The 12,698-nt window shown below is 39.9% G+C and overlaps 1 protein-coding gene across 3 annotated transcripts in view; it reads left to right on the top strand.

Annotated features, from left to right (window-relative positions):
- The first annotated feature begins 254 nt into the window (after positions 1-254).
- The window catches only part of SIK2 (salt inducible kinase 2), a 131,296-nt gene continuing 118,852 nt past the window's right edge, over positions 255-12,698 (top strand). For all 3 annotated transcript variants that reach the window (XM_069554979.1, XM_069554978.1, XM_069554980.1), the window contains exon 1: positions 255-582. In XM_069554979.1, coding sequence (XP_069411080.1) covers positions 448-582 — 135 coding nt within the window. In that variant the 5' untranslated portion in view covers positions 255-447. The remainder of the gene's footprint in view (positions 583-12,698) is intronic.

Genomic DNA, 12,698 nt, shown 5'->3' on the forward strand with positions numbered 1-12,698 from the left:
TCCGCGCCGCCCACCAGGGCTCGCTCTTACCCTTCGGCTGGGTGGCCGAGGAGCGGGGCGGGCCAGGCGGCGACCCCGCCCCGCTCCTCAGCTAGGCGGCCGCGAGCTCGGAGGGCGCCGGAGCCCGGAAGGAACGCGCCGTCCAGGCCCCGCCCACCTGCCCTTCCTCGCGGCCGCTCGTCGCCGACGTCGGCGGGGCTCCGGTCGCCATGGTGACCAATCGAGGCCCGGTCCCGCCCCCGCCCCTCTGTCCCGGCCCCCTGACGTCGGCGCACGTCAGCGGCGGCGCGCGCCTGGCTGGGCCCTGCGGAGCGGCAGGGACGGAGCGCAGGAGAGAGCGGAGCCGCAGTCGCCCGAGCGGAGCCGCGCAGCCCGTCCGCCCGCGAGCCCGCCCGCCCGCCGGCCAGTCCGCGCTCCAGTCCGCCGTGCCTGGCAGCGGGGCCCAGCATGGTCATGGCGGATGGCCCGAGGCACTTGCAGCGCGGGCCGGTCCGGGTGGGGTTCTACGAAATCGAGGGCACGCTGGGCAAGGGCAACTTCGCCGTGGTGAAGCTGGGGCGACACCGGATCACCAGGACGGAGGTGCGGCCCGGGGCTCGGCGGGAGCGTCCGAGGCGAGGGTTCGGGAGACGAGCTGTTGGCCGAGAGGGGCGGCTGCCGCGGGGGGCCTGGGCAGCTCCGAGAGGCCGGGTCACCGGCTCAAGCGAGAGGGCCTGGGAGTGTGAGGACCCGGGGAGCTCCAGGGGTCGGTGAGCACCACGGGGACCGGGGCCGCGTCGCCCGGACCGGGTGTCGTCCGATTTGGAGAGCCGGGCCGCCAGGCGCTTTGCCTTCTCTGGGCCATCCCTGGGGGCCCCCTGGAATTTCGCCCAGAGCCTCACACCCGGGGCCGTGACCTGGTCTGTGGGCCTCCGCTCCGGAGCCCAAGTTCCGCGTCTTCCCGGCTTTCAGCTGGGGGTGGGGTAGGAGGGGAAGTCTCCGCGCTCCTGGGCTGCGCGATGAGAGGCGTCGCCAGCCCGGCCGAGGGGACCGCCTGCGCCCCGACGCCCCGGACGGGGTCTCCTCGAGGCTCCGGGAGAACCGCGGCGCCCGCTCCCCCGCCGCTCGAGGAAGGGGGGCCCCGGGGGCAGAGAATGCCCGGAGCGCCCCGGTCCCATCTTCTCTCCGCTCCTGGTGCCAGACAGTATCTCTGACCTGGTGTCAGGCTCGCTGGATCTCGTGCCTGAGGCATTTCCACCTTAGTAGTCCAGACAATAGAGCCGGTTAAAATGGTCATCTGGGCATTCGCACAGTTGGTGGGGTTGGTTCGGTCTTTCTTATGCTAGGTGATTTCTTTACCAGGTGTGCGTTCTGGCGTTCCTTAAGCCGCGTCAGATTCTACCTGTCTACTCTAAAAGCCCTCGACTGCTTCCTGACGGGGAAGCCAGCATCTCCCCCCGCCCTCCATCGCACATTCTCGCGCACCGCACATATTTTCTCGCACGTCTCTGTTCTTACCTAACCCGCCCCCCCTTCCTTTCACCGCCTCAAGCTGCTCTCCTCAGGGTCTCTATTTTAAGACGTGCAAATTAAATACTTTAGAAAAACGGTAGAAACAAAACCATTCTTTAGAATAAAACCTTGTGTTTTTGGCGTACTCTACTCTGCCTCATTGTAGTTGTTCTGGAGTTTCATCCTTTCCTTTTTTTTTTTTTCTTTTTTCCCTTTCCACTTTTCATCCTATTCAGCGTTTCTCCTTGTTAGTGCGAAGATACCAGAGTTTGGATATGAAATAACAGGATTCTTTTTCAGAATGCCTGTGTAAGGTGAAGGGCATCGGAAAACTTGAGTGATTTTTGTAGCTGTTGTTCTTAGAAGTTTTGCTTACTGTGAAGAAGTCCGTTTCCAAAAAGAAGGGGCATCTGTCATTGTGTCATCCTCATTTTTCGTCTTGCCCTGCTGATCCTGACTGAGGCAGCCGAATTCCGACCATATTTTTTTTTTTTTAGCATCAGGGCCAAGGTCACAAATTTTCCTCTCACAAATTTACCAGAGTTAGCAATTTAAGTTTTTAATGTAAATAATGTGACTGTAGTGAGATTACTTAATCTGACCCCAGTATTTTTAAAAACGAAGAAATTGATTCCATTCCTCTAAAGAAACATGGCTTAATGCCATGCTGTTTGCCTTTTAGTTACATGAAAGAAGACATTTTTAATGTGTATTTTTGTATAAGTACACATTTTTAACGACTCTAAAAACTAAACAGATTTCACAGTTAGGAAGAGCTTTTACAAAACTTTTAAACTGTATTGTTCAGTGGTTGAATTCCAAACCCATCAGCTCATATTACTTTTTTCCCATCAGCTCTTATCAGTGTTAGTTGAAAGATTTGTCAGCTGTTACTTATTAGTATATAGTATATATTAGTATATAGTATCTATTTAAAAATTACTTAAGTAGAGCTATGAGTGACTGACACTTTCTTGAGGTCATCTCAAACCGTGTTACTTTTAAACTGATCTCTCTTGTAGAGCTAGGGGGCAGTGTGGAGTAGTATGGTTTGGCTATCGGTGAGATCAAGGCATTTGTAATTGAAGGCACAGGTCAGATCAAGAAAGAGCACTCAGATCCTGAACTGTGTGCATTGTTTACATTTGTAAAATCATTTCAGGTAAAAGCTAACTTTCTAGTACATAGAACCTCTTTACTGTTGCTTTTTCTAAAGAAAGTGTTCTTAACATATAAAAAGAAAAAGTGTGAAGTTTAAGATGGGTGAGTATGAGTGTGGTAATTTGGTGTAACTGGAAGTATTACAGATAAGAGGAGTGAGGGAAACAGCAAGGCATTAATGAAGAGAAAAATTCCTGTAAATCTCAAGTTTTATTAAGTTGCTCTGTGAACTTTTGTGGTAATTTGTCTTAAGAATTATTTAGCACAGATACAGTTGTTCCTTACTGTAGTATGCTATTTGTTAATGAGGATTTTTAAAGCAGTATTTGTTGTTTTTATTCACTGAATGTGTATCTTTGGTAAGCACAACAACTTCCTCAGCTATTATAAGTAATATGGCTAGTAGAAACTTTAAAGTGTTATTTAACATCATTTGAGGGTCTCATTGCTAACCATACTAATTACAGCAAACAATTAATATGGCATCAAGAACATTGGCAAAATATGATTATACTTACTGCTTAGAAAAGTTTCTTCAATATAGTATGCACTAGCATCAATGTAAGTTTGTGTGTTTAAAACGTAGAGGTCTTTTTTCCGAAGTTTGAACATCAGGCAAGTTATAGGGTTTAATTTAAATATTTAAGTAATGAGCATTTGGGCCCCCCTTTTTTTAAAATTGACTTTTCTCCATCTCTTGTTTTGTATCTCCAAAATGATGTATTTTTGCAGAGCTTGGGAGATCCAAGACTGTTTGCTTTTTTAGGTGGAAAAAAAAAAATCAGTTGACAAGAGAGATCTTCATTTCAGTCTAATCTATCAAATAGCTTAACATTGTTTAAGAAATACAATTGCATCACCATCTGAAGCAGTGTTCTCATGTTCTCTGTGTAAATTTTACACACAAAAGGGAAGACAGGTGGTGGTAGAACCCAGCTTCTTAGTATAATACTTCATAAAAGCTTTGTAGTATTTGTTTGTGATTTATGAATTAGAGTAGCTAATTTTATAAAATTAGCATAATGGAAAAGAATAGTAGCATTTAGACTATTAAACTATTTTAGGCAGTCATGGTTGCTAGTTTGCTATGCTTTGAGTGTCCTTGAGAAGTGTATTTTATTAATACTGCACTAGTAAAGAACTTTTTCCTTCTAACTAAGCGTATGACTAGTTTTTTGTTGTGTTTTATTGTCCATCAAGTAAGATTTCAGAAAAGTCATTTGTGCCCTTAAATGTTTTTGTCTCTTACTGTTAAATAAATATAGTCTTACTGTAGAAAGTATAAAGAATATAGTGCACAAAAAAGTACATGTGTAATTCCTCCCTCAGTAGAAATAAATCATTAACGTTATGGCATATTTCCCTCTAGTCTTTCTTTAATGCTTTTTTTCCACAGATGACATCACATGGTAGATACACTTATATAAACTGTATCCTTTTTTCCGCTTATCATTATAGCCTTGACATTTTGCTTCTTGTATATAACTTTATTAAACATCTTAACATTTTACTTATTTATTTATTTTTGGCTGTGCTGGGTCTTCATTGCTGCACAGGCTTTCTCGATGTGCAGGGAGCAGGGGCTACTGTCTAGTTGCAGTGTGTGGGCTTCTCATTGCGGTGGCTTCCCTTACTGCAGAGCACAGGTTCCAGGGTTCGGGGGCTTCAGTAGTTGCTGCACGTGTAGTCAGTAGTTGCAATTCCCAGGCTCTGTATAGCACAGGCTCCGTAGCTGTTGAACCCCAGCTCAGTTGCTCTGCGGCATGAGGGATCTGGGATCAAGGATTGAACCCATGTCTTCTTCATTGGCAGATGGATTCTTTATCACTGAGCCACCAGGGAAGTCTCTTAAACATTTTTAATAGCTGCATAGTGTTCTTCCTTGTAGATGAATCCTGTTTTACTTAACAGTTTTCTTATTTACCATTATACAGGTCAAGTTTTCATTTACTAGAAATAATTTGCAGTGTATTTTTATGTATATAACTCTGTATCTGCATTCTCAGTTATTTTAGGAAGGAGTGATTGGAGATAAATTCCTAGAAGGGAAATTACTAAGTGAGAAGGCATTATTTTTACATTAAAAAAAATGTATTTCTGTTATCAAATCTATCATGTTTATTGAACATTTTAAGAAGTGTAGCTAAATAAAATGAATTAACCATAATATTACCACCCAAAGATAACTATCATTAGTTATTTTCAGACCATTTCTGTAATAGGTAATTGTTTTCTTCAATACCATACCTCTTGTTTTGCTTGGCTAAAGAGCCTCTAAATGTTTGGTCCATGGCCTCTTAAATATATTTCATACAGGTTCTGAAAATTAGTTTATTGAAATGGCATGCAGGTGTTACTTATCTAAAAAATCTGGAATATAAGAGTGATAGCAAAGACATTGGGAAGCTTTTTTTTCACTGAAAACAATTCTTTGTGTGCTCGGGGGTTTTTATATTTAGGCATAATTTGTAAACTAAGTATTGCCTTAAAATGTAAGTATTTTTAAAGCTTTCCAAATAGTTAAAGTACAAAATTGCATTTTTAGAGCAAAGGTAGAAACAAGAGAAGAGCATATTACTCCCTGATTATGGAATTTCTTAAAGAGGATAACTCAATTTTTTAATACATTTGAGTTTTATATTTTACTTTAAAATTTTAAGTCTCCTCTCTGTAATCTTGATATTATTAATCTTGTTCTGTGAAATATTCCAGATGTCAAGAAGCAACTATACTATGTTCAACAAGAGGAATTGTAACCAAATAACTTAATCACTAATATTTGTAACTAAGTCTATGTATGATCTTTAATTGTGTGTTGAAATAAAAATTAGATTTTTCATGGAACATATATGTTTTGCTTGAAATTGTTCTCTAGTTTCTTAGCACCCAGACAAGTAAAATTTGCCCAGTTTATTCTGCAAAATATTGTTCAAAATGATCTGTTCTTTGGGGAGAGGGGACAAATGTGGAAAATAAGTTGTATAAATGTTCATATTCTGTAGAAATGCTTACCAGAGTTTAATGCATTCTGCTTTTAATTCCACTGGGAAATTCTGTCTCAGGCAATTAAGAAAACATTTATTTGGAAATAACTGAAACTGGCCTTGATTCCTGGATTCACATGATGATATTTGATTCATGGCCAATGCTGATGGCAAATTCACTTCCTTGGAACCAAATGGGTTCCAGAAATTCATTAAGATTTCTTTCTTTCTTCTTTAATGTGCCTCTTCTACCTTCCACCTCCATATATTTGAAATATGTTATTTAGGTAAAAGTTCTTTATACAGGACATTTATGGACAATGCTTTCCTGCCCTTTAAAGAGAAATAGCCCAAATATCCAGTTCGAGATAATTACAAGAATAAAACACAGTTACATTCGGGAATTTCATCAGAAACTTTTCTTTTTTTTTTTTAATTATTTTTTTTAATTTTAAAACCTTTAATTCTTACATGCGTTCCCAAACATGAACCCCCCTCCCACCTCCCTCCCCATAACATCTCTCTGGGTCATCCCCATGCACCAGCCCCAAGCATGCTGTATTCTGCGTCAGACATAGATTGGCGGCTCGATTCAGATGTGTATAACAGACTTTTGGACTCAGAGGGAGAGGGAGAGGGTGGGATGATTTGGGAGAGTGGCGTTCTAACATGTATACTATCATGTAAGAATAGAAACTTTTCATTTTAAAAATACTTTAAACAGGTTAAGAGATGAATCTTGGATGAATTAAACTGAAAATTGATGGTAAAATTTGTTTTTTCTTTTTCAAAGTAAACATAGTATTTGTGTGTGTTTCCCCAATTACAAAATATATGCATGTTCTTTGTAGACAGTGTTGAAAAACTTGAAGAAGAAAATAAAAACATTCTTATTTTAATCCACCATCCAGACCAAGAGATAGCCACTTAATATTTGGTTCCTATCCTCTTAGCTGTTCACACATATTTTATATGTATATAATAAAATTGATGTCACCTATACATAAAATCTGTTTTTTACTTAGTATGTTTGTTAACATTTCCCCAAGTTTACAGAAAAATGTCTAAAGCATGGTTAAATAGTATCCTTGAATTTGACCATCTATATTTTATTTTAATAAATTCCTGTTATGAACATTTAGATCATTTCTCTCTCTTGCTGTTTCTCTTTCTAAAATAGTATTTCAGAGAATAATCATGTTTTATACATCTTTGTGTATCTATCTGATTATTTCCTTAGAATAATCCCATAGCAGTGGAATTCCTGGGTCAAGGAGTATGTGTTTATTACAAGTCAAATTTTAAATTGGGAAAAAAGTTAAATTCATTTATTCTTAAAGGGTAACTGGAGAACTCCATTTGCTACTGACTTTTACTGAAGCGACTTAGCAGTTAGCGGTTTACTGTTTTCAGAAACCGTTTCATTGTAGACCACTCAATCACAGTCACTATTCAATCAAATGATAGGCTGGTATGTTCAGATTCTACCTGTGATTTGATGTGTGAGCTTGAAAAGTGTGTTTATGTTTTAATTTCAAAGGCCTCACTATATTGTAAGGATTTTGCTACTTGGTATTTCAGAAGGACAATGTATAATTAATGTATTAGTAGTAAATAACACTGAAGCAGATGTTACCTGAGACGACAAACATTTATTAATGCCTTCTGATTTTTCATTAGAAGAATAGCTTTATTGTATAACTTCTTTGTAAAGTCCCCCAAAACCAGTTTTGTGTGTGATTTCTTTAAGTGCAAGAAATTAATATATCTTTTATGAAAAGTGAAATAATTTTTTAAAAGTATCAGAAAGTGAACTCTTACCATTAAATTACATTTTGAAAAATGAAAAGAATCCCTTTTATTCATCAGCTGAACACCATTTCATTTCTGATCTTATATTTAATCCTTTGTCTTCTTGCAAATTTGTATTTTACATGTTTTTTTAACTCAATCTTGTTGGAAACATTTTTATTCATAATTAAGATTTAAATCTTATTAAATAATATAGCCATTTATAGAGAACTTAGAAAACAAGAAAATGAAAATGACCAGTATTTCACAGATGGAGAAGTTAGCCTGTATAATAAATATAACTATTTCACTTTTCATTTTTTCTAATTAGAAAAGTAATTCATGCTCATTGAAGAAAACTTGCACTGAAAAGTAAATCAGGAAAATAAAATCATGATTTTTCACCCACTGATAACATTTTCATCATATTTATATCTAGTTTTTATTGGTCTTCTTCTATGTATACTTTGTGTTGAAACTACACTGTTATTCTCATTTTTTATTTAATATTTTTGTCTCATTTTTCATATTGTTAAAAGGAACTATTTTAAAAAGCCATGTAATGGTCATAATATACCATAAGTCATGTAATGATTTCCCAATTATTGTTTTCTGTTTCTTACATTATAAAAAATACTTTTGAATATACTGACACATAAATCTTGATCATCATTTCAGATTATTTCCTGCAAATAATTTCTAAATGGGATGGATGATTTTTAAGGTTCTTGGTAAAGACTGCCAGATTACCTTCCAGAAAAGTTATAATCAATTTTGTATTCCTACTAGCAATACATATGTGTGTGTGTGTGTGTGTGTGTATATATATAAAAAGCCATCTCATTGAACTTCAGCTCACAAGGGTGCTCACTTTTTCATCTTTATGAAGAAGTGAAAAATGTTTTTTGAGATTTTGTTGACATGTCACATTATGTTAGGTATATATACATTTTCCTATTTATGAGATTGAATATCCAGTGTTGCTGTTTTACATGAGATTTAGTTGATAGTAATTATCCTAGTTTCCAGAGTTATATAGAAAACTTTCCTTTTGTATCCCAACAGAAGCAATACTAATTTTTTTATTGCTGTATAAATTCATTGAAGGTTTTTAAAAAAAGATATTTCATGCATAATTAAGAATTAGTGCTCAGTTGCTCAGTCATGTCCAGCTTTATGCAACCCCATGTTCTATAGCCCACCAGGCTCCTCAGTCATGTCCTACCCTTTGTGACCCCATGAACTGCAGCATAGCAAGCTTCCCTGTCCTTCACTATCTCCCAGAGTTTGCTCAAACTCATGTCCATTGAGTTGATGATAGCATCCAAACATCTCATCCTCTGTCGCCTCCTTCTCCTGCCCTCAATCTTCCCCAGCATTAGGGTCTTTTCCAAAGAATACTAGAGTGGTTGCCATTTCTTTCTTCAAGGGATCTTCCTGACCCAAGGATTGAATCTGTGTCTCCTGCATTGCAGGCAGATTCTTTACTGCTGAGCCACTGGGGAAGCCCTAGTTTAGATGAGCAACAACAAAGAAAAGATACTTTGATTTTTAGAGTTCCTTGCATGACTTTGTTGTGACCATGCAGATTTTGTCCTTGGTACTATGTTTGGAACTAAGTAGAGAAGGGATGCAGAGAGAAAGTTCCCAGAAATCTAAGTTCATAGCTACCTTTAAAATGAACTGCTACTGCTGCTGCTCCTAAGTCGCTTCAGTCGTGTCCGACTCTGTGTGACCCCATGGATGGCAGCCCACCAGGCTCCCCCGTCCCTGGGATTCTCCAGGCAAGAACACTGGAGTGGGTTGCCATTGCTTTCTCCAATGCATGAAAGTGAAAAGTGAAAGGGAAGTTGCTCAGTCGTGTCTGACTCTTAGCGACTCCATGGACTGCAGCCCACCAGGCTCCTCCGTCCATGGGATTTTCCAGGCAAGAGTACTGGACTAGTGGAGCACAACTCTTTTGTAAATTTGTCATACAACATTGGGGAAATCCCCAAATACAGATTTCTTTTGTTTGTTCATAAAATTTGTTTTCTAAAATGTCTTCCCCCTTTTCTCATAGACCTATTAAGTTCTCTGAGGGTAGGAATCATATCTTGTTCATTTTTGTATCCTAGGCATAATTCTAGGCATACAGCAGGTGCTCACTAAATGTGTGACTAATATGCTCAATGAATAGTGAAAAGATGGAACTTGAGGTTAGAAGGCCTGTGACTTTTTTCCCCCATTAATTCACTTGAGCTTTAAGACCTTTGTTGAGTATGTAGTATCTTTTCAACCTCAGTTTCATCAACTCATCAGTGTACTGCTTGTTCCATTTACTTCAAAAAATTGAGAAAAAAATAAAATTTATCTTATCTCTTAAGATTCCAAAAGAGTGTCAAAGAGGAGATATCTTTTTGGTAATACTTTAATTGTTATTTAGTATTTAAACTTTCTTGAACATTAAATATGATGCTCAAGATGTTATATACAATAAATTTCTTAATGACAGTAATCATGCTAAAATTTTTTTAAACATTGTTCCTTTCTATTATTTTTCTATTTAGTAGATATTTATGACTCATTTCATTATAAAAGTTTTTTGTTTGGGAGGAACTACTGATCTCTAGATGTACTCCAAAAATTGTAGGGCAAGAAATTTTCTTCAAAATATGCATGTCTGTAAACCTCCATCTTACCTTCCTAAGGAATATTGAGAATAATAAAATATACACTTACCCTTTTATCTGACAGCTTTTACCCAAAGTTACCCAGAATAACTGATAATACTGTATTCTGTCATACTCTTAATTAGGTGAAGGGGGTCCAATAATGTTCCTAATAGTAAGTACAGTATTAATCAGTCACTCATCTAGCAGTCTTACTTTCTAGAATATTTTGATCGTGGGAATAAATAAAATACCACCAAACATAATGCTGCTGCTGCTATTAAGTCGCTTCAGTCATGTCCAGCTCTGTGCAACCCCATAGACGGCAGCCTACCAGGCTCTGCTCTCCCTGGGATTCTCCAGGCAAGAACACTGCAGTGGGTTGCCATTTCCTTCTCCGATGCATGAAAGTGAAACGTGAAAGTGAAGTTGCTCAGTCATGTCCAACTCTTCGCAGCCCCATGGACTGCAGCCTACCAGGCTCCTCCGTCCATGGGATTTTCCAAGCAAGAGTACTGGAGTGGGTTGCCATTGCCTTCTCCACCAAACATAATGAGACTGTCACAAAACCTGCAAACTTTACTGCTTAAAGAAGGAGCTACCCCCTTTCTTCTTAGGCAATAAATTTAATTTTACCCATTATATTTAGTAATCTGACTTCCCTTGGGAAGCTTGAGTTCTTTGAGTTACAGTTAATTCACATTAGGCAACAAGCTATGGACGGCAAAATAGAAATAGAGAACGGTAAGAAATAAACGTTACAGTAGGACTTTGACAGCACAGGACAGAGCTGTAAGGGAAGAAGAAAGAATTATTTGTATTAACAGGAGTCTAAGGGAATTAAAAACCAAGATAATCATGATGGTGTGATCACTCACCTAGAGCCAGACATCCTGAATATTAAGTGGGCCTTAGAAAGCATCACTATGAACAAAGCTAGTGGAAGTGATGGAATTCCAGTTGAGCTATTTCAAATCTTGAAAGATGATGCTGTGAAAGTGTTGCACTCAATATGCCAGCAAATTTGGAAAACTCAGCAGTGGCCACAGGACTGGAAAAGGTCAGTTTTCATTCAAATCCCAAAGAAAGGCAATGCCAAAGAATGCTCAAACTACCGCACAATTGCATCATCTCACATGCTAGTAAAGTAATGGTCAGAATTCTCCAAGCCAGCAATACGTGAACTGTGAACTTCCAGATGTTCAAGCTGGTTTTAGAAAAGGCAGAGGAACCAGAAACATGTATACTATCATGTAAGAATCGAATCGCCAGTCTATGTCCGATGCAGGATACAGCATGCTTGGGGCTGGTGCACGGTGATGACCCAGAGAGATGCTATGGGGAGGGAGGTGGGGGGGGGGTTCATGTTTGGGAACGCATGTACACCCGTGGTGGATTCATGTCAATGTATGGCAATTTTATTTTTATTTTAAATAAAAAAAATAGAAAAGGCAGAGGAACCAGAGATCAAATTGCCAACATCCACTGGATCATGGAAAAAGGAAGAGAGTTCCAGAAAAACATCTATTTCTGCTTTATTGACTATGCCAAAGCCTTTGTGTGGATCACAATAAACTGGAAAATTCTGAAAGAGATGGGAATACCAGACCACCTGACCTGCCTCTTGAGAAACCTGTATGCAGATCAGGAAGCAACAGTTAGAACTGGACATGGAACAACAGACTGGTTCCATATAGGAAAAGGAGTACATCAAGGCTGTATATTGTCACCCTGCTTATTTAACTTCTATGCAGAGTACATCATGAGAAACGATGGGCTGGAAGAAGCACAAGCTGGAATCAAGATTGCCGGAAGAAATATCAATAACCTCAGCTATGCAGATGACACCACCCTTATGGCAGAAAGTGAGAAACTAAAAAGCCTGTTGATGAAAGTGAAAGAGGAGAGCGAAAAAGTTGACTTCAAGCTCAGCGTTCAGAAAACGAAGATCATGGCATCTGGTCCCATCACTTCATGGGAAATAGATGGGGAAATAGTGGAAACAGTGTCAGACTTTATTTTGGGGGGGGGGCTCCAAAATCACTGCAGATGGTGACTGCAGCCATGAAATTAAAAGACACTTCCTCCTTGGAAGAAAAGTTATGACCAACCTAGATAGCATATTGAGAAGCAGAGACATTACTTTGCCAACAAAGGTCTATCTAGTCGAGGCTATGGTTTTTCCAGTAGTCATATATGGATGTGAGAGTTGGACTGTGAAGAAAGCCGAAGAATTGATGCTTTTGGACTGTGATGTTGGAGAAGACTCTTGAGAGTCCCTTGGACTACAAGGAGGTCCAACCAGTCCATTCTAAAGGAGATCAGTCCTGGGTGTTCTTTGAAAGGAATGATGCTAAAGCTGAAACTCCAATACTTGTCCACCTCATGCGAAGAGTTGACTCACTGGAAAAGACTCTGATCCTGGGAGGGATTGGGGGCAGGAGGAGAAGGGATGACAGAGGATGAGGTGGCTGGATCACCGACTTGATGGACATGAGTTTGGGTGAACTCTGGGAGTTGGTGATGGACAGGGAGGCCTGGTGTGCTGCGATTCATGGGGTCGCAAAGAGTTGGACACGACTGAGCAACTGAACTGAACTGAACTGGACTGTAGCCTACC

The sequence above is a fragment of the Ovis canadensis genome, chromosome 15 (genome assembly GCF_042477335.2).
Source record: "Ovis canadensis isolate MfBH-ARS-UI-01 breed Bighorn chromosome 15, ARS-UI_OviCan_v2, whole genome shotgun sequence".
NCBI classification, from domain to species: Eukaryota; Metazoa; Chordata; class Mammalia; order Artiodactyla; family Bovidae; genus Ovis; species Ovis canadensis.